The sequence below is a fragment of the Leiobunum rupestre genome, chromosome 11, assembly GCF_980474605.1.
Source record: "Leiobunum rupestre chromosome 11, qqLeiRupe1.1.hap1, whole genome shotgun sequence".
Taxonomy (NCBI): domain Eukaryota; kingdom Metazoa; phylum Arthropoda; class Arachnida; order Opiliones; family Sclerosomatidae; genus Leiobunum; species Leiobunum rupestre.
In genome coordinates this window covers 18,916,691-18,937,173 of record NC_143394.1, presented here as the reverse complement: position 1 = coordinate 18,937,173, position 20,483 = coordinate 18,916,691, and the positions used below count along the sequence as shown (strand labels likewise).

The 20,483-nt window shown below is 37.5% G+C and overlaps 1 protein-coding gene across 1 annotated transcript; it reads left to right on the top strand.

Annotated features, from left to right (window-relative positions):
- The first annotated feature begins 7,560 nt into the window (after positions 1-7,560).
- On the top strand, positions 7,561-19,994 carry LOC149921924 (uncharacterized). Its single transcript, XM_090163645.1, has 8 exons — positions 7,561-7,722; positions 10,616-10,754; positions 10,827-10,947; positions 11,735-11,927; positions 12,154-12,323; positions 17,479-17,573; positions 19,176-19,319; positions 19,380-19,994. Exons 1-8 carry the CDS (start codon positions 7,600-7,602, stop codon positions 19,610-19,612), a joined length of 1,218 nt encoding a protein of 405 aa, XP_090019771.1. The 5' UTR covers positions 7,561-7,599; the 3' UTR covers positions 19,613-19,994.
- Positions 19,995-20,483: the final 489 nt, after the last annotated feature.

Below are 20,483 nucleotides of genomic sequence, written 5' to 3'. Positions count from 1 at the left end.
TGCGATAATTTATCAAAATTTTTAGGGCGTACTATAATTTTCATGGCGTACGATATCGTACCATTATTTCGATAATTCTGCCTCAAAATCCTATAATGTACGATAATCTTTAGATTTTTTTTAGAAACCTACGAACGATTTGTTTTATTATTAATTAATATAACTTTTCTACTTAAAAATGAATGATATACATTTTCTGTACGGGTAGTCCTGAGTGTGAGTTTATTACTCCTAGCATATGTAACATAATTACTCATAAGTATGCCACTGTACCTTTATTCCATTCAAAAATCTTCACTAACGGTTTGTTTCACAATGAACCAGTAAAAAGGTGGACTACGTTAGATTTTAACCTTTTTATTCATCCTAGTAGTTTTGGGAGTCACACTATTGGCTACTCACATATTTATTTAAGCCAATAGAAAACCTCTAAATTGAGAAGGAATTTTTTGCGTCGGAATTTTAGTCAGCCCAATGTAGCTTTATTGAAATTTATAAACTCGCTCGGTTTGTGCAGATGAAGTTAAATTATGAGTAATTTAGAAAAATAAAACGTTGGGGAAAATGACCAATAAGTGATCGCTTTCCGAAAATGGAACAAGTCGTCAAAGTGGGATATTCCACCAGCGTTATTAAAACCCATATCAAGCCTAGAAGAGTAAGGCCTAGGATCAAAAGAATCTGCAAAGTCTCCAACCTTATAGATGCGCCAGAAAAGCTCAACCTGAATTTCAACTATTTTTTCCAATAAACCTGCTTCTTTTATTTGACAATGCAAATTTTTTTTAGAACGTGAGTCTCCGAGAACTTCATTAATTTGCAAATTAATTACATTAATAGAACTTGACACTATATTGTAGTTAATTTTAGCTCCTAAGCCTTGGTTGTTCAAACCGGTTTGTTTACTAATGGCCGTCGGTTTATCAGACGTAGAGCTAATTATACGACGGCATAATCGGCATTTGAGATTCGATGACGTCAAATCGACATAAAATATTACGTCAAATATTACGTAGGGTACGGATGACGCAATATCTGTGAAACAAACAATTAGTGAAGAAATTGAGCTAGTGGCATACTTATGAGTAATTATGTTACATATGCTCCTAGCTATTACCGCATTTTTTAATACATTTTTAAACATATTAGGTTAAGTTAATAATGGTAATAGAAATTTTGTTTAATTCCCTGAAAGAAAACTCCTCTAGTGCTTTAAAAAATCATCTAAATTCAACGCATTTATGTATGTATTAAAATTTAGCGCCAAAAAGAAATGTACGATAATTTTTTGGCCTAGATACGATAATTTTAGATTTTCGATCTGGCAACGCTGATTTCGCTCTCATTCGCGAATTTTTCGATTTTCTTCGCTGAGTTAGCTCGCAATCAACGAACCCAGGAATTTAGGCCTAGCTTAATTTATTTATTATTGAGAGAAGAACTGGGTTAGTTTCCGAGAGTTGGACTTTGATATTTTCGATTTAACAATGTTTTGGAATAAAATTATTTGTGAATTGAATATTTTTAATAATGGAAGTTGAAACATTAGGCCTTGGACGCGGTAAATCTCTGCCGCTAGCCTCACATTGGATTAAGAAAATTCAACACCACACACACTCCTATATCCCGTCTCCCTTAACAATTTCCCTATCATTATACCCCGACACAATATTTATCTTTTTTTATTACATTTATTTTGTAGAAGTTTAGGATCCGATTTGTCGGTAAGCACGGAGACTTCACTTTCCTCGGCCATATTCGCGACTAAAGAATGCATGGATTTTGCGTAAAAACCGCGAGAGGCTCATTTATACAAAATAAATTCGGCAAATATGGTTCGGCTTTTTTTACAGAGGGAAAGGCTATGGCAGATAGCGCATGCGCAGTCGTTCTTTTTATCTATAAGATAATTTACTCCCCTGCATGGTCACTTGCGTTGCCCTTTAAGTTGAAAGAGGTTTTTCCCTGGTAGGCCCAAGTTTTCAAAATTTTTCATTGGTCATTGTAAATTTATATAGGCCTTACAGATAAGTAGATAGGGGAGCTCTAGCTCCGTGGAGTCCGTGGGGAGTCCGACTAATATTCGGAGAGCTGAAATAGTGGCGGTCAGTATACACTATACAAATGCCTCAAAGAAAGAAAAAATTCAACTTTTTATTTAATTCTCGAAATGTTCCCTCTTTTTACACAGCTAACGATATAATTTGAGGGAGTCCCGTGGACTCTTTACCCCCTTCTAAAGACATTTTTTTAGGGGTCCCGTGATTTTTTCAGGGGTTTTTGACGCGTGGACTGCCGCTATTTACAAGTCTGTTCTTTTTACCATAATTTCCAATCGCTAAGAACGCACTAGAAAACGCGTTTCTTTCAAATCATAGAAAGCTAGTTTTTTTAATAAAAAATGAAGAATGGTTCAAAATTCCGTAATTAAATATTTTAGGAGTAATTACTCAAACAAAAACATATCTTTTCACAGGTTACTGTTAGAAATAGTTGTTTTACGAGCAATGGTTATGGGGGAAACCGGTGCACAGTAATGGTTTATCGCGAATATTTACGTTAGTATTGTATGTATGGCTATAAACCCAATTATGAACATTAGGGTCCGGCTATTTCCCACAAAAAATGTTCTATGAACATTTTACATGAAAAGTATTAATATCGTTCCGAATTACAACCTACTTTCTAAAATCTCATTTTGCTTTCTAATACGCGTGTTGACAACACAAACTTTACCTAGACGAGCAGATGTTCGGTTATCTACATGGTGCTGGAAAAATATTATTTTTGAATGTTGTAAAGCGATAAACGATTTTTCAAGACGATTTTATATTACATTTAAGTTCATATAAACGGGAAAAATTGTCAGTGGAATATTTATATCATTTGGTAGGTTAATTAACGTTTAATTATCACCAACTTTACATTAATTTCAATGGGGTGGGGGAAACCGTTTAACCAAGTTACGCGCGAGCGCGCCTCTAGAGGCAGCGCAGATGGCGTTACTGTCGCTTTAGCCAAGAATCTAATGGGTACCTTGTCAGCCATTCGATTAAGCCTTCTAGTTTGTTATCCGATTTCTATGGGAGAGTCATTCCACTTTGGAACGCTTACGCTTTACCCGAAGAGCTCGTCTCCCTTAGGTCCATTTCTCATTTTAAAATTCAGTTAAAGAAACATCTAGGCCTCTCATCTTAAACTTAGCTTTTATATACTATGTAGTAAAAAATATTATAAGGGGGGGCCCTTATAATATTTTTTACTACATAAATTGCTGTTTTTGCAAGCTCTCCTGTTACATCCCTGTTTTCCACTTTGGCTACTTCATTTAATATAATTATTAATTTAATTTATCAAAATTTTACTATAAACTCTGTAATATTATTTAATTTCTAAGCACTATTTTCAAGTTACATTATGCTTTTTTTAATTTTTAGTTAAATTTTATAAATTATACGGTACAAAAATAATAATAATAATAAAAAAACACCCACACGAACACTTAGGGCAGGGAGTACAAACAATCACCTAGGGAGGCGCCCGGAGGGAAAGTGTTTAGTACTGAGGCCGCATTGCCTCTCTGCACCGCGATGACGATCCGTTGCAAGAGGAAAGTCACCGACCGATGCTCGCCTGTGACCTCCTTGATCCGACGGCCTATCGAATGGATCAAGGCCAGACCATCCCGCCCGAAGGAGCCGAGGGTTTCAACCGCGACAGCAGTAAAGATGAACCGATTTTCCAAGCCCACGTATTTGGAGTTCTTCCGTAATTCGGCCTGGGTTGCCGCCCAGAGGGGGGCTGAAGAGGAAGACGCCAAGTAGGACGGAGCTAGAGGGTCGGTGCACGTAAAGTCCCAGACCAGGGATTTTCCACCGGACCATGGGACCAATGTCATGCCATCGGGTCGTTTCCCATCGTCCCGCGACAGGCCGGGGGGTTCAAGAATGGCCGGAACACCGGCAGAAACGAGGGCGCGTTTAAGTAGGTCATTGACGGCGCCGTGGCGCGACAGCCGACCAGAGCTTCGGTTGCAACTCAAACCGTGGGTGCCCAAGGAGTCCACACGGCTACCACAGTTGCAAACGTGCGGGACACAAATGTCGGCACCCAACCGAAGGCCGACAGCGATCCGGAAGGAGTCGTCGTCTAAGAGCGTGCCCAAAGACGGCGAAGGAGGGGCGTTTAGCCAACACCCAGAGTCCGCGGAGCTGACCGAGAGTAGCCGAGCTTTGTCCCTGTCGTTGGAAGTACGGGCTTATACCTTTCCTAACTTTTGACTGATTGCAGTGGCGGCCTAAGGGGGGGGGGGCGGGGGGCGGTCCGCCCCGGGTACCAGGGCAGCAGGGAGTGCCATCAGAGAAGCTCGAGGGTGGGGGGGGGGTGCAAATCAGAACGATTAAACTTGAAGAAGACGGACCCGTGAAAACTTCTGCACGGTCCTGGGGGGTGTCACAAAACACTGCCTTCTTAAGCCGCCACTGACTGATTGACCATACAATCTCAGAGCTGTTAAGGCTATCTAGCCCTAGCTCTTGAACAACAACAACCTACTTTAGTTATATGATATTTCTCTTCGCGTTATAAAAAAATTCTAATTTTACGCATATACTAAGTAAATCTAGTCGACATACATTTTTAGCGTATTCACGACGAAACACCGAAGAAGCAAAATTCTCAAAATAAAAACCGAAATAATCTTCAACAATTTTTCTGAACTAGAGGGCGCTCATAACAGGAACGCGAGCCGGTATTTTACATACGTTTTCCTCCCGCTCCCACCCACTGGGCATCTCATGCTAGCTGACTACGGATGCAGCCAAAAGAGGAGCCTCAATATAACTCCCTTTCCCTTAATCCTCCTTGTTTGTACGGAGACGCCTGTCTAGTAAGCGAAGCGTATATATAGTCTTTGGTTGTGTAGATGGTGCTTAAATCTTGTTCCGTAATAGGTCTTTCTATAAAGTAACATTAGTGAGAGCGCATGGTGATAAATTGCTCGAAATTGGTATACAGCTCTGACAATTAATATACACGTGCCTTGAACTATACTCTCGACTACCTTAATTTTATTTTTCCAAAAACGGACTGGAAAAACTTTTATAAGCAAAAACGCCCTTGTTGCCGAGGACACGCGCATCTTAGTTAATTTCGTTTTTAAAATATCATGATCTAAGTTGCACCGCATCGCCGCAGCTTTAGGAATAAAAAATGGTAAATCGCGTGTAGCTCGCGTGGTAAAGGTGGTAAAGTTATGAATTTTTTTAAGGTAATACGTGTCACAGTGCTACTTAAAACCTGATATGGAACCACATCGAGGTATTTTTTTTACTTGACGTTTTTTACCATTTTTCATTTTTCTCCATAGGGAAAAATGGTAAATCGCGTGTATCTCGGGTAGTAAATGTGGAAAAGTTATGAATTTTTTTATGGTGATACGTGTCATAGTACTTCTTAAAACCTGATATGCCATTTTTCCCTATGGAGAAAAACGAAAAATCGTTAAAAACGTCAAGTAATAAAAACATCTCGATGTGGTTCCATATCAGGTTTTAAAAAGTACTGTGACACGTATCACCATAAAAAATGTCATAACTTTTCCACCTTTACCACCCGAGATACACGCGATTTACCATTTTTCCCTATGGAGAAAAATGAAAAATGGTAAAAAACGTCAAGTAAAAAAAATACCTCGATGTGGTTCCATATCAGGTTTTAAGTAGCACTGTGACACGTATTACCATAAAAAAATTCATGGCTTTACCACCTTTACCACGCGAGCTACACGCGATTTAAAATTTTTTATTCCTAAAGTTGCGGCGATGCGGTGTATCGTAGAACAATATATTTTATAAACACAATTAAACTAAGATGCGCGCGTCCTCGGCAACCAGAGCGTTTTTTGCTTATAAAAGTTTTTCCCATCGGTTCTTTTGAAAAATAAAATTTAGGTAGCGAGAGTATAGTTCAAGGCACGTGTATATCAATTTTCAGAGCTGTATACCAATTTCGAAAAATTCGGGTATATTTTGTAACCATGCGCTCTCACTACATTGGCTTTCTTGTTTAGATGTATTGGGCGCATCACTCGTGACGTAGAAGTGACGTTTTACTAGGATAGCCAATTAAAATTCGACGAGTCGCCCTTTTTATAAAGATCTAACCTTTAAAACTGAACTGAACTCCTACGTGTCTCGTAACGAAAGCGATACATTAAAACAAGTTCGGCAAGCGTAATGACTTTATAGAAAGGCCTATTGGTCTGACCAGGAAACTATATAGGTATACACTTGGAATGTCTAAGGAAGATTTTTACGGCCGTAATGAAGCTCGTAGAAACGGGAGTGTCTTAAAGCGGGAAAACTCACGAGAAAAACTCTCGCGTCTCGCTACCGGCTACCCTAATTCGACGAAAACTCGTCATTAAGCCTAGTCATGGTTATTGTATTATTAGCTTACCTGATTATCTCTTTTATAACCATACAAATACCTGAAATTAGGTATCACTACACTTCTTTCGCGAAGAACATTATAATTACTTCAAAATATTAAGTACGATAACAAATTGAGGTTTTTAAATCCATTGTTTTATAAGCCTTTTTTGCGCGGGAAGATCGCCTATTTGTTACCATTCTTTTCACGTCAAACCTCGAGCCAATGAATTTGAAATTTCGTTTTACGTCTTACACTTTACGTAGTTAAGCCCCGCCTTTTTCTCGACGTGCTTTCGTATCACCGTGTCCATGGACATTCCAAGTGTATACCTCTATAGTTTCCTGGTATGACTTGATTTTACCATGGACGAATAGTTCTTTTTATAAACTAACGTGGCCTTCTTGTTGAAATGTTGCTCTTACGTCACAGTCTCTTACTTTGACAAGCCTACAAGCGCGCGCTACAGTCGCGAGGAATATAGCTTTTTCTAGAGCGCGTGCAAATCGCTCGTGCGAAGAATACACAAATAAAGCTGGGTCTTGTGACGTAAGAGCAACATTTTAACAAGTTGGGCAAGACCACTTTTTATTTTATAAAATCAACTATTACCATGGACGTAATATATTACGTCCATGATTTAATGAATACTATATTGTACTCCATTAGCACATTAGACGATCAATTAAAAAAAAATTAAATAGATAAATGTAAAAATAAACAACCCAAGCTTTTGGCCATAGATCTGAAGTCTCAAAACTTCAAAGATCAAGATCTAAACCGTTTAAACTTTGAATACATTTCATTGGAAGCAAAGTTGAAACTCCCGTATAAATTGTTCGTAGCTTCATCCGCAATGATGTAAAGGAAAGTTTCGCAAACTATGAGAACAGCTGCATCATCAGGTTTTATCAAACCTTGAAAATCGAGTTTATTAAAACACGTCACAACTCAGCAACTCGGGGTAAATCGATATTATAACATTATCCATGTTCCCAATCTCAAAACAATGGATGTAAAGATCACTATCGTAAAATTTTCGAGATTAGATTAGCCTCCATAATATTCGGTTCAATCTTTAACTATCCCAATTTACCAACTGTCCATTTATTGCGTGCTTCAAAGTCGATGCGTAAACAACATAGTGGTAACTGTCGTTTCTGAATAATGGAAGTTGAAAAGCTGTTTGACATAACTGTAGTAGGAGCTGGGCTGGTAGGGTCAGCTGCTGCTAAATATTGTTCCTCTCTATCGGCTAATGTCCTCCTCATAGGGCCTGAAGAACCTAAGGTTAGTATAAATACTACAATTTTATCTTATTAAGGGGGAAGAATACAGTAAAAGCCTCTTTTTCGTTCAAGCTGAACGTTTCTGTTTTAACACTTACATAATTGAATTTTATTTTTCTTATTAAGCTGAACCTTCCTCTAGTGCTTAAAATAATTTTGATAATTCTAATATTAATAGTTAACGAGATATAAGGTCCTAACTAAAGGGTAGTTTGGGCACTTGCCCAACTTGTTTAGCTCCGGGGGTCTGAATTAAAACGTAATAACTTAAATACTTTTAAATTTAAAATTGTCAAAATTATTTTAAGCACTAAACAAGAGGCTGTTATACACTTAAATATTAATTTTGTAAGTTAAAAATTAAAAGAGTTCAGCTTGAAATAGCACGAAAGTAGACAATGGCCACTGTAGTCTTCCCCCTTAAAGAGATTATCCAGAGCAGGCTTTCCCTTGGAACCCACAAAGAAGGCTTTTAAAAGAGAGCGTCCACCCCGTAGCCAGAGGAGGGCCAGATTGGGCGAACTGGGGTTTTTTTTAAATCTTTTATGAGACTGAAGTTTCTCAACTTTAAATGCTTAAAGGAGAACTGTCACCACCCTAAAATTGGTTAAAAACCATTTAAATGGATAGAGGACGTCCGAAAATGGTTATACAAGAAATTTCATGTTAATATTTCCAGTATTTGATTTATTATAAGCAACCAAATTTCGTGTTTTATCCCCCTCCCCCGACTCGAGAATCTCAGAACCGTTTGGTTGAACCTACCTGCAGCGCCATCTCGTGAACGAAATATTTTCCCCCGGTTTTATCGTTTTTCGGTCATTTTCCTTGGCTTTTTAACCTAGTTAGTTATGTTGGTAGATTGTGTTTTTAATATGCCTTACACGCCGCTCTTTCTCAAATTTTTACCGCTTCATTCGTTTGGCGCTGCAAGTAGGTTCAACCGCGATTTCTGAAATTTTTGAAGCCGTTTGATGTAGGTTGCGGAAAAAGTAGCGTAACTTTTTAAATATTTTTCCAATAACTATAAAATTTCAGGGACATAATTATTAATATATTTTCTATCTTTCTGTAAAAAAAACTCGTAAATTTTGGTTTTGGTGACAGTTCTACTTTAAATGTATTTCAATTTACGATTCTTTTTACTTATTTATTTTAAGTAGCGCCAATCCCTGAATTCGGACAAATAATATTTTGAAAACGTTTTGTTTGCATCGTGAGTCCTCCTCTGTCTTTTTATTATTCAATTTATATTTATTGAACCATCTAAAGTTCTAAGTTTCTTAAATCTGGCAAAATCAATTCTTATTACGCTAGTGTTGGAAATTGGATTTCTTTAGAGCAGTTCGGGAGACATTTTAGGAGGTCCTGCAAAGAATTTCAAACAAGATCTCCAGGACAAAGTTTATTCTCAGTCAGATGGAAGTGTGTCTTAGCCACTGGGAAAGCAAATCGCCCGAGACAGACTGACGTCGTTTGCGTAAATAGAGACAGCCCCACAGTTAACGTCGTTATCTTAGACTGTAAAGAGTAAAAGCCCCAGGAGTTTAGACTGGAAATATCACTTCAAAAAACTAAATTGTTATTGCTACACATCTTCCCTAATTGATGTTATAATGGCAAAATACGCGAATGCAGTAGTGCATTGGAGCGTTTAATGAATATATCTCTTGACGTTCTTGTACTTCTTTTTCCTAGACGGCTCGCGAGCCTTTACCTGTTTTTTTCCTAACTAATCACTATCATGTACCCTGGAAGGTTCCGCTAGCACCCCCCCCCCCCTTATAATATCACTCCCTGAACTCAAGCAAAGCAGCACCTAGTTTATTATGTGCAAATGTTGTAAATTGAGTGTGACAGAATGTGCTCAAACGTCACCGTGCCACTCTAGCGTGACACAAGTGCCGTTTGAGTAGTTTCTTCAATCCGTGCGTCCACGTAGTTTTACCATTCTACTTTTTAAAGTCGACACCTGTGTAGTTTTTAGTTAAAGAATACTACCTAGGGTTGGGAGAGCTAATAATTTTTAACATAGCGCCGACTGAGAAACGCTAGGTTTACTGGTTAAGGATTTAAGCAGGAATCCATACTAATAAACATTCAGAGTGCCCCATATGTTTTTTAGGTTTACTGATATCGGCAGATTTCCGAGAAAAGCCAGAGTTCCTACACAGTACTGATGAGCCCCAAAAGGGCGAAGCCGGTCTACTGTTGGAATCTCTGGCTAAAATTTTGACTTTTGAGGAATCCATACCTCTACTTGGAATGTTTATCCTGCCATATCGCTTATGGTAAGATCAGTCTGACGGCTTTGGCCCCGCCTACGAGAGAAAAATCCCCTCTTCGCGCGCTCCCCTCTCACGTTGTTGTTTGTTAAGTTAACATAGTGACGTCAGATACATCGATACGAAAATCTGCGGCGATAAGAATTCCAAGTACAGGTATGGATTCCTGATCTAAGTTATATTAAATGACGATGTTGAAGTAAAAAGGAAACATTTTATTTCGTGCCAAATCAGGAGAGATAATTTTAGAGATAATACAGTTTTGGGTGGTGAAAGCATTTATATTTTTTTATACAAGAGGGGATATTTAGACTTATAACTATACATGGAAAATAAAAAATTCATGTGTGGTAATTTGACTTCTAGACAATCTGGCGCCTCAATATTCTTTCGCGACAGCTAGTTTTATTTTTTATACGAATTTATTAAAGGTTTTTACAACCTGTAGTCGAAAAGAAGACATTTAAAAGATGACATCACGGGCGAATGAAGTCGGTTTTAGAGAGTTATAACTTCAGATTAGGTGGAAAAAAATTTAATATAGGGGCCCGAACCTTTCGTCTTACTGCCGAAGTACTTTAGAAAGATGTAACTAAGTTTACTTATTAGGAAGATGAAAAAAACCGGGAGATCTTCGGTTGTCACTATGATGAAGGGAGGATAACTCGAATCTACGACCCCATGCCAGAGTCTCGAATTTTGAACCAGAAAGCCATAGAACGGTACCGGGAAATCGAAACTGCATCGGGTAATTCGTTATAATACTACATTTCCGTTCTAAAATAAGTACTCAATCGCGTTATTCATCCTAATTCATTAGGGATTCAGTTCTATAGACCAATTGGATGCCTATTTTACGGTGAACAAGGGACTCCGATGATCGATCGGGCTCTCGAACAACCACTGCTCCTGAGTGACGTCACTTCTACGTTACCCATTACGTAAGAAGATAATATACTTTGATCTTAGCCAAAAAGGCTGAAAAGTGGTAAAATAATTGATATCATTTAACGTCAAGCTCATCAAACCAGTCTGTTTACTACCTATACCTATATGCAGAAGCGGGTCTCTTAGACTATTCCCTTGAAACGAGCGCACCACCAGGGATATCCCTTAATTTTGATCAGTTTGCAAAGTGAAGTACATTTGACTAAAAAAAATTTTAAACAAATTCGGCACCACTTAGTGGTTTTTGGCGGAAGTAATACCTAGATTCAGTTGGGTTTTCCGAAAAGAATGCGTTTGCAGCGTTTGGGGTTATATTCCTTTTGAGTGTTAAAAGCAAGTTTGATCAAATATTTTCCATGGTTTAAATTAATGGAATGTGACTAAACATAGCAACGGTTCCCAATTTTCATTGGTTCAAAATAGTAAAATGTTATGTTTAAAAATAATAATCATCATCATCAGCTAGGCTAAGGCACCACTTTAGGCCCAAGTCATCTAGCTTATCGCACCCTACCAAACACGTAGGGTTATAATCCCTTTAATGCCTTTAAACAGGTGGCCGGGTTACAATTCGTAGGAGGGTGGTGGCAAGCCCTTCATGCTTCATACTATTTAATGTAAGCATGAACAAAGCTTATCCAGAGATTTTCACCGGAAATTGTCCTACTATTTTAACTCGTTAAGCCTTGTATAAGATAGATTAGATACACATGGAAGCTTGTTTTAGTATAACTTTATTTATAAAACTTTGGATTAATTTAATTATCGAAATATTGAAAGCCATCCGTTCTTGCGATTACGTAAGGATGAAAGGGCTTTCTTGGAACCAAGCCCAGCGGGGATGATAAACCCGAGAGCGCTGATCCGAGCTCAAAAAAAGATCGCCCAAAATCAAGGTTGCCAAATCGAGGACGAAGTCGTCGAGAAGGTCCGGGAAGTTAGGGACGATCTTGGGGAGCGCCTTGTGCTAGAGGTTTCCCTTCTTTTAAACTCAGAGTTGGAAAGCGATTTCGAAACGCGTACAGGCAAATATTAAACGAAAAAACCCGTCAAAGCAGCGACCTTACTGTTTGTTCAGTCGCGGGCTAGAACTTTCAACTTGGAAAATTATTTTTAAATCGTGCTTCTCGAAATCGCTCGTCCTTAAGCCAATATTAGAATTTCAGAGCGACAATTTGAAGAATTGACATTATTTTTAGTTAGTTACATCATCTGGTAAGACGTTTCGTAGCAAAAAGGTTTTGCTGTGCACAAATGGATTCACCAATTTCAAGGAACTGTTACCGTCGGGGAAGAAAGTTCAAATGGGTTACAATAAATCCCAAGTAGCTCTCTTGCGTGTGTCCCCAGAAGAAGCCGAAAGACTCAGGTACACGGTATTAAAACAACCAATATCGTCTTAAAACACTCTCCATGTGAGAAGAAACTAAATGGACCACGATAGGATAGTTACAAAATACAACCGTTAGAGTAGAAATTTTTATAACTGATGGAGGAAATATAAGTGATCCAATTATACTTTGGAGGTATATAGGATGATTTTTGAAATGTGACGCTAGCGCCTTCTACATGTTGCCGTAATTTATTTTAGTGATGAGGGCTATTAGTGAAAATTTTAAAAATTAGGAGATCAAGAGAAAAATACATAACACCATTTTTATCTTACTGATAAAATAATATTATCAGAGCGACCAACCACTTTCACGAGTTGGATCTCCCTATCTTTCCTCCATACATGAAGGAGGGGAAATCGGAGCCGGCGTTAAATCCAACACCGTAGTGACAACTCGCCGCTGCCGGGAGGGGGGGGGGGGGCATGGAAGAAAAGGGGGATGGTCGTGGTAGACTTTTTTACACTCGATCGGTAGATGGCGTCCTCTATTAATAAGAATATACATTTAAAACCGTTGGAAATCACGTGGTAAGTTTGAATCTTTCATGATAATGGATCACACTTATTGTAAAATAACTAAGGCCCAACAGAAAAAGAAAATTAAAGGTACCTTCCCCTTTCAGATTTTTGTTATTAAAAAACCACTTGTTAAGGGGCTAAAACAATTTAAATATTTGTAGAAATAAATTATTTATACTTTGTTAACTTTTCACGTTTTCTAGTACTTAATATTTATAAATAAGCCTTGTCTTAATTTTCTACTGGCTCGTCCGCGTTTTTCTTGTTTTTCGAATCAGAATAAACACCGTCCGATAGATGGCTACACTGAGTTCAGTTTTCCGTGTCACGTGTTAAAAGTCTACCACGAGATCCCCCTTTATTTTAACGCCCCCCACAGGGAAGAGGAATTCCACTGCCTAGCCAGTTCAGACTAATAATTTCCCCTCCTTAATATTCCTTCATGCTCCATAGTAGAACCAGGGAAGTTGAATAACACTGGTAGAACTAATATAGGAAAGTTTTAAAACTTTTTCATCAGAAAGATGTTAATTGTAATTAAGTAAATATCCCTTCATTTTACAATGTTAGACCGAGTAATATTTCTTGAAATGTTTTAATTTTTCGATAAGCATTTTCCAAAACGAATTTCAGCTAGAAAAGAAAGTGTTTGTAAGGCGGCGTCACCTGGAATTTAGCGATACCAGGGTTATTCAACCTTTAGAAGGTTGGATTTCCACTAAAAAAATCACTTGGTCCCCTCCTACCAGCTGGGTAGAGTAGGGGATTTTATTTATTTTTATAGCAAAAATGCCCTCTATTAAAGATAAATAGAAGCTCGTGAATTTTTTTTTAAAACAATGGCCCTGGGGTTGAATATTTATCGAAATAATTTAATAAAAAATATAAATATTTTCAGAAAATATTTCAAATCATGGCTATCTTTACCCAATGTACTTAAAGGGCTAGTATTTCTTCTGCCTGTTTTCCTTTAAGTTTTCTTCCTGCCGCGCAAATATCATGGTTGGCCTACCACCAGGATATTTGCGCGGCGGGAAGAAAACTTGAAGGAAACCAGGCAGAAAAAAACCGATTGTGCATACAACCATACGTTTAGCCATAGAGTGTCATGAACCCACGTAATCTAAGAATTATTTTGTTTACTTTTATTTTCTCTTATCGCCAAAAGCAAGTTTTGGCTGAAAGAAATTTCCTAAGAAACCAATTTATTTAAATTCGCCAGCCGCGATAAATTGCATTAAAAAGGCGGCTAGGTGGCGATAGTAATTTCAACGCTGTGATTGAAGGGAAGTCGCGTATGGAAATATACCTTCTAGTCAGGAGGTACGTGTAAAAAATTGGGCACTTTGGGTTAAATGCATGAAATTTTGTATGCGTGTATTTAAAGGTATTCCTAATCGATAAAGTATTGGAGGCATTCTAGATTTGTCACGTGACGGCTGTGACAAGCGATTAAAAACACCAGAAAAGAGTAAATCGCCATTGTAAACGACTCACTAATAAGGGACGCGCTCATTCGATTCAAGCTGCACGCAAATAAATTGTTTTATAGGGGTCGGCACTAAAATAAATTCTGCTCATCTTTCATTATAACAAATTCGGACAAGTTATTTTTTACGAAAACTACTTACGGTAGAAATTAAAAAAAAATTATGGTTAAGTAAATACACCGGAGGACATTGATTGGTGAAAATTCCATCGTTTTCTGAAAATATTTTCACACTTTTAAAAAAATTCTTTTTGCACCTCTAAGTGCTAGATCAACTTTGCCAATTGAGAATTTGTAGAGCATCCTCTAAAAACTACGAATACTTTTGGTTCGATGGGAAAATACCTATTTTTCACTGAAAAACGTGACTTGAAAAATAAACTCGTTTGATTCGGGAAAGAGATTCACGTATGCTGGGAATCGACCGAGGGGTCGGACACTTGCCATTATTTTGTACGGGATTTCGGGATTTCGTAGAGATTTTGGCCATTTTATCATTACTTTTAGAAGTGATTTTGGGATTTCCATGTTAATTTACCATAGAGAGAGTTTAAAGATTTTGCGATTTTAGACAAAGTGTACGGGATTTTGGTAAATGTCCGACCCCTCGGAATCGACGGAAACCTCCAACTAAGGAATACCTGTACTAGTTTTAATAAAATGTAAATGCCACACACGGAGAATAGTTTGCACGATCCAAAACAGTATTAGGGTTTTATTAAATACAATAATTTATTTCAAGCACGATAAATAATTGTTTACAAAGTCGGTTCAATTATACCCCCATCGGCTGCAGCGCAAGCTTGCGCGGTGTCAGATCAGGAGACCTTGCGGGCCAAAGATCTGGACCATTTCTTCCGATCTATCTGGGAGGTTTAGGTATTCAGTCACCTCTCTGTTATGATGTGGTGGGACACCAAATTTGGCGTCTTTCAGCCAAAGGAAAGTCTTCGATTGCATCTGCAAGCTCGTTCTGTAAAAAACGCAAATATAGTTCTGGCCGTTGAGATTTTGTGCCAAGAACACTGGACCAATGAAACGATTTCCTAAAAGTCCAACCCAAACATTTAAGCGCTGGAACTGAACTTGGAAGGTTTTCGTCATGCCATAGGTGATTATTTTGATGGTTGAAAGAACCCTCTCTAGAAAAAGAACATTCGCAGGTGTTGAGAACATGGCGCGTAAATTGGGAATCGTCGTTCACCGCAATGAGCAACCAGTTGCGGAAGTCTTTTTAAAATCCCAATCACCCAGTCCTTGGTGAAGCGTAACTATTAGGGCTGTGTGATTAGTGGTTTCAGGCAATCGAGTCGGGTATCGAGTACCAAATTCTTTTTCATCGAGTATTCGAGTCGAGTAATATTGAAGTCGAGTCGAGTAATCGAGTACTTGATTAATGATAAAATCTCCTTTATTCGAGTCGAGTAACTAATACAAATCATCGAGTAATATTTTTAACGATTCGGGTTATCGAGTACTTGATTAGGAGCTGGTTTTATTTAAGTAATTATGAAATTAAATTTAGAAGGAGTATAAAGTAACTTTCAATGCTGAAAAACATTCCTTTAATTTAAATGGACCACATTTTCTACAACTTTGTAGGTACCGTTTATTGCACCCAAAAAGTTGTAAAACCCCCTCTTTGAACTTTGAAGCAACGAGGATAGAAAAAAAATTAAAAAAAAAACAAATATTCGACGAGTTTAGAGAGCAGCTTATTCGAGTAATCGGGTTCCCGAATATGCAAATTTTTGGTACTCGTTAATCGACGAGTATTCTCCAATTACTTATTCGAGGTCGAGTTCGAGTACTCAACCTCAAAAAAGGCCGAGTACTCGATGATGTTCGAGTACTCGCACAGCCCTAGTAGCTATCCACTTTTGGTAGCTCTGTATGGATGGTAACTATATTTGCGTTAAATTTTCCAAACACGGTTTTTACAACAACCTAAATCGGCACTCGCGGTCGCGCAACTCGTTCGAGGGTATGCGGCAAAATATGCCAGATCAGTGTTCTCAAAGTCAAAATTAGGCTGACCCAAGGGCGTATCCAGGATTATATTTCAGGGGGGGTTTTGAGGGACAATTTCAAGGGGGGGGGGTGCTGACGGAAGTTTCACTGATTTTTATTAGCCCCCCCCCCCAGTCATCAGCCCTTGGACTGACCCAATCCACGAAACCCAGGTTCTACTGTTTCTACATGACCTAACTGTTGAAAGTCACTGACAGCTCGCTTTACTGTATTTAGGGACGACCTACGGTTTGGAAGTCGCGCTTGAAAAATCTCACACTCGCTTCTTGGACTTCGGCCACCTTCTCCAAAGTACAGGGCAACAATTTCGGTACGCTCCCCTCTAGTATAGCTAATCATAATTCGAAAGATTGACGATCTCGAGAATGTTAAACAAAAAGTGACTTCCATTTAAATATCAAAAAATTACGTGAACTTTAAATAATTTATGTCTAATTAGATGTTTCAAAATCCTTTTCCAAGTTTTTTAAATGCAAACGTTCGCAACAAAAATAATGGTTGAAATGTTAGATGAGTAAGCTATGCTTTCGTAATTAAGTGCGCTACTATATCTTTCCAGGATCAAACAAGTTTATTTTGGCTTGCCCAACTTGTCAATTTTTCAAGACGCATTTTTCAGTGAAAAATAGGTCTTTTTCCATCGAACCAAAGGTATTCGTAGGTTTCAGATGATGCTCTACAATAGCAGAAAAAATACCGGGGCAGACTAAAAATCAATGGCGGTGACTAAAATTTTGGGAACGTAAAAAGCTAAGTAAGAGATTGGCCACTTAGTTTTATTTATTTGGGCCTCTTGAAAGCATTTTCGTTGTACATTTATTCTTAATAACCTCAAAATTTCAGGGAAATTTTAGGAAGTTAAAAGTTAACAGAAAAGCTTTTTTGGTTAATTTGAAATTTTTGGGGTCCCTTCCAAAATCGCCGTTAGCATGTATTGCTAATTGATAAACTTTATTTACTTATGGCATTAAAGCATTACCATAAAAGCCACTATACTATTTTTTCAAATGATCAAAGGCTATTTCGAACGATTGTAGTTATTGATAAAACCGCCAATTGAATCTTAATAATTTTAGTCAATTTCATACTTAGAAATATGCCAAGCCTTATATACAGCCGAAAAACAGAAAATGGTCAACCTCAAGACTATGGCATTTACTCGATGCCGCCTTTAAAATACCCCGACGGTATTATACCTCATTAAGATAGTTCAGAAGTAAATAATATTTATCTTACAAAAGAAGTATCCATCTAGAATTTTATTATAATTTTTCACTGATTTGTATTAACTCCATATTGGTAACACAGAGCAATTACCCCACCCAGATTTAAGCATTTTCTCTAATGTGACAATTCTTGGATCTAAAAATTCATTTTGCGCAGGTTAATTAATAAATAAATAAATAATAATAAATAAGGTTTTATTTGACTTCGTTTAGAAGAGATATATATACAGTTTATGTTATAGGCCAAGTCAGATATGACTTTTAGGTCATGTAACCACAGACAGATATAGGTGTAAAGTCAGCGAAGTACCCAAAAGAAATTAAAATTAATAACAAGAATTTTGATATAATATTAGCTACATTAGTTAAAGATTTTAGTAGAGGTGGTTGTCTATTATAAATTTTTTATTGTATAAATTGGCACCTTTATAAAAAATAGATTTTAATTTTTTGGCGTTAATGCAATGAATTTACAAATTAATGAAATTTTGGGAGACTCACGTTCTAAAATAAATTTGCATTGTCAAATAAGAGAAGGCTAAGAAGCAGGTTTATTGGAAAAAAATGTTGAAATTCAGGTTGAGCTTTTCTGGGGCATCTACAAGGTTGGAGCTTGGATGAAAAAGGTTGGAGTCTCTGCAGATTCTTTTGAGCCTAGGCTTAACTCTTCTAGGCTCGGTATGGGTTTTAATAACGCTGGTGGAATATCCCACTTCGACGATTTGTTCCATTTTTGGAAAGCGATCACTGAACCGTATTGGTCATTTTCCCCAACCTTTTATTTTTCTAAACTACTCATTATTTAACTTCATCCGCACAAACCAAGTTTATAAATTTCAAAAAAGCTACATTGGTCCAAGATTGGTCTGACTAAAATTCCAACGCAAAAAATTCCTTCCCAATTTAGAGGTTTTCCATTGGCTGAAATAAATATGTTAGTGTGACTTCCAAAATTACTAGGATTAATATAAAGGTTGAAATCTAACGTAGTCCACCTTTTTACTGGTTCGTGGTGAAACAAACCGTTAGTGAAGATTTTTGAATGGAATAAAGGTACAGTGGCATACTTATGAGTAATTATGTTACATATGGTTCAACCTAGGAGCAACAAACACAAGGAGAACGCAGCTAGCCTTTAATCACGCTAACGAAGGGTTGTGTACGAATTTCATTGGACGAGCGTCACGAGCCTTTACGCTGAACATTTTACGGGCGGGGGAGAAGACAATTTCCGAATTTTCCCCTTCCGACGGCAGCAGGCGCTAAAGCGTCTAGCCAATGAAAAACGTACACAAGAAAATCTACGACTTTTGACGGGTTGCGTTCTCCTTGTGTGGGGTGTTGTGTTTGTTGCTCCTAGGTTCAACCAAGGATTTGTTCAAACACGGACCATACGGTCCATGGTTCAACAGTAGTCAAGCCAGAACCTAGGCGCCACCTAGACTAGTTTTGGTCGCGAATTGTATTGAGAAATTGAGATATGGATACTTCTCTTTTAGTTTGAAATAATATTTACTTCTAATTATATTTAATGAAGAAATTAATTTTACATATCTAATACAGGGAAACAATACCTAAAAATGGGATGGGACCATCCAGATGAAGGGGAAATTTACACATTCGAAGATATGAAGAATTGGTATCTTAACAGAGGTAGTCCAGAGTTGGAAAAAAAACTATCCCAAATTGCCACAGAACTAATTCCAGGTATAGATGTAACACCTAACTTTTAAAGGATGATTTTACATACATTACTGTTTACACCAGGTTTAAAGTATGAGGGAATTAAACCAATGACTTGCAGCACTACTTCGTCCCCCAGTGGTTTACCATACATCGAAATGGTGACACCGTATTTAGGAGTTGCAATTTGCGGTAATGGAAATTCCGCCAAAAGCTCGAATGAACTTGGTAGAATTGCAGCATATCTAATAAGCAAAGATGAATGGGTCAGCGAGATCTCAAAAGAAAAATTTCAAATTACTTGGATTGAAATGTAAAGAACTTACAGTGCAACGAAAATTTTCAAAATTTAAAATTTAATGATGCACTGAAGCAAAATTAAAAAAATAGTTCATGGAAAAACCTAATGAAGCTAATCGATTAATGAGATAATGTACAGTGTTAGCCAGAGGCGTCAGACACGGGAATAATGATACTTTTCATATGGGGCTTATAAAAAAGTGTTATAGTTATTTTTACCAACATTTCAGTATAAGTATTTCCTTTTCAAAACCCAGTTTTATAAGCCTTTTCTGAAGTGAATAATACTGCATCAACACTTATTTGCACATGTAAATAATTCGCCAATTTGTTAAAACACTAATAAATTCAATCGTTAATGCACCATTTGAGACTAACAATACTTTCAACAGTAGATGACGACAGTCTCTGTGACAACATGACAAGAGTCGCTTGCTACTTGTAAATAAACTTTGGCAAAATTGCACTACAGCGGCCTCATGTAATTTCGCGTAGATTACGAAACTAATTTTTTTTGGGGCCGCAAATGATAATTAAATTAATTAACTTAATGTTAAAAATGTACTAATTTTAGGGAATTACCGTGTTTTTGTATTTTTGGGTGGCGGAGAATGTAGCAGTTGACGCGTAGATTACGAAACTAATTTTTTTGGGCCGCAAATGATAATTAAATTAATTAACTTAATGTTAAAAATGTACTAATTTTAGGGAATTACCGTGGTTTTGTATTTTTGGGTGGCGGAGAATGTAGCACTTGACGCGTAGATTACGAAACAATTTTTTTGGGCCGCAAATGATAATTAAATTAATTAACTTAATGTTAAAAGTTAGTAGAGTGGAAACCTAAACAAACAGTAACAAGCCGTGGTGTAGGCGACAACCCGACGA

Excerpts from the sequence above, each read along its gene's own strand:
- LOC149921924 (XM_090163645.1), top strand. The coding sequence starts at position 7,600 with ATGGAAGTTGAAAAGCTGTTTGACATAACTGTAGTAGGAGCTGGGCTG. Across the intron at positions 7,723-10,615 it reads TAGGGCCTGAAGAACCTAAG|GAAGATGAAAAAAACCGGGA; the intron begins GTTAGTATAAAT and ends TTTACTTATTAG. Across the intron at positions 19,320-19,379 it reads TGCCACAGAACTAATTCCAG|GTTTAAAGTATGAGGGAATT; the intron begins GTATAGATGTAA and ends TGTTTACACCAG.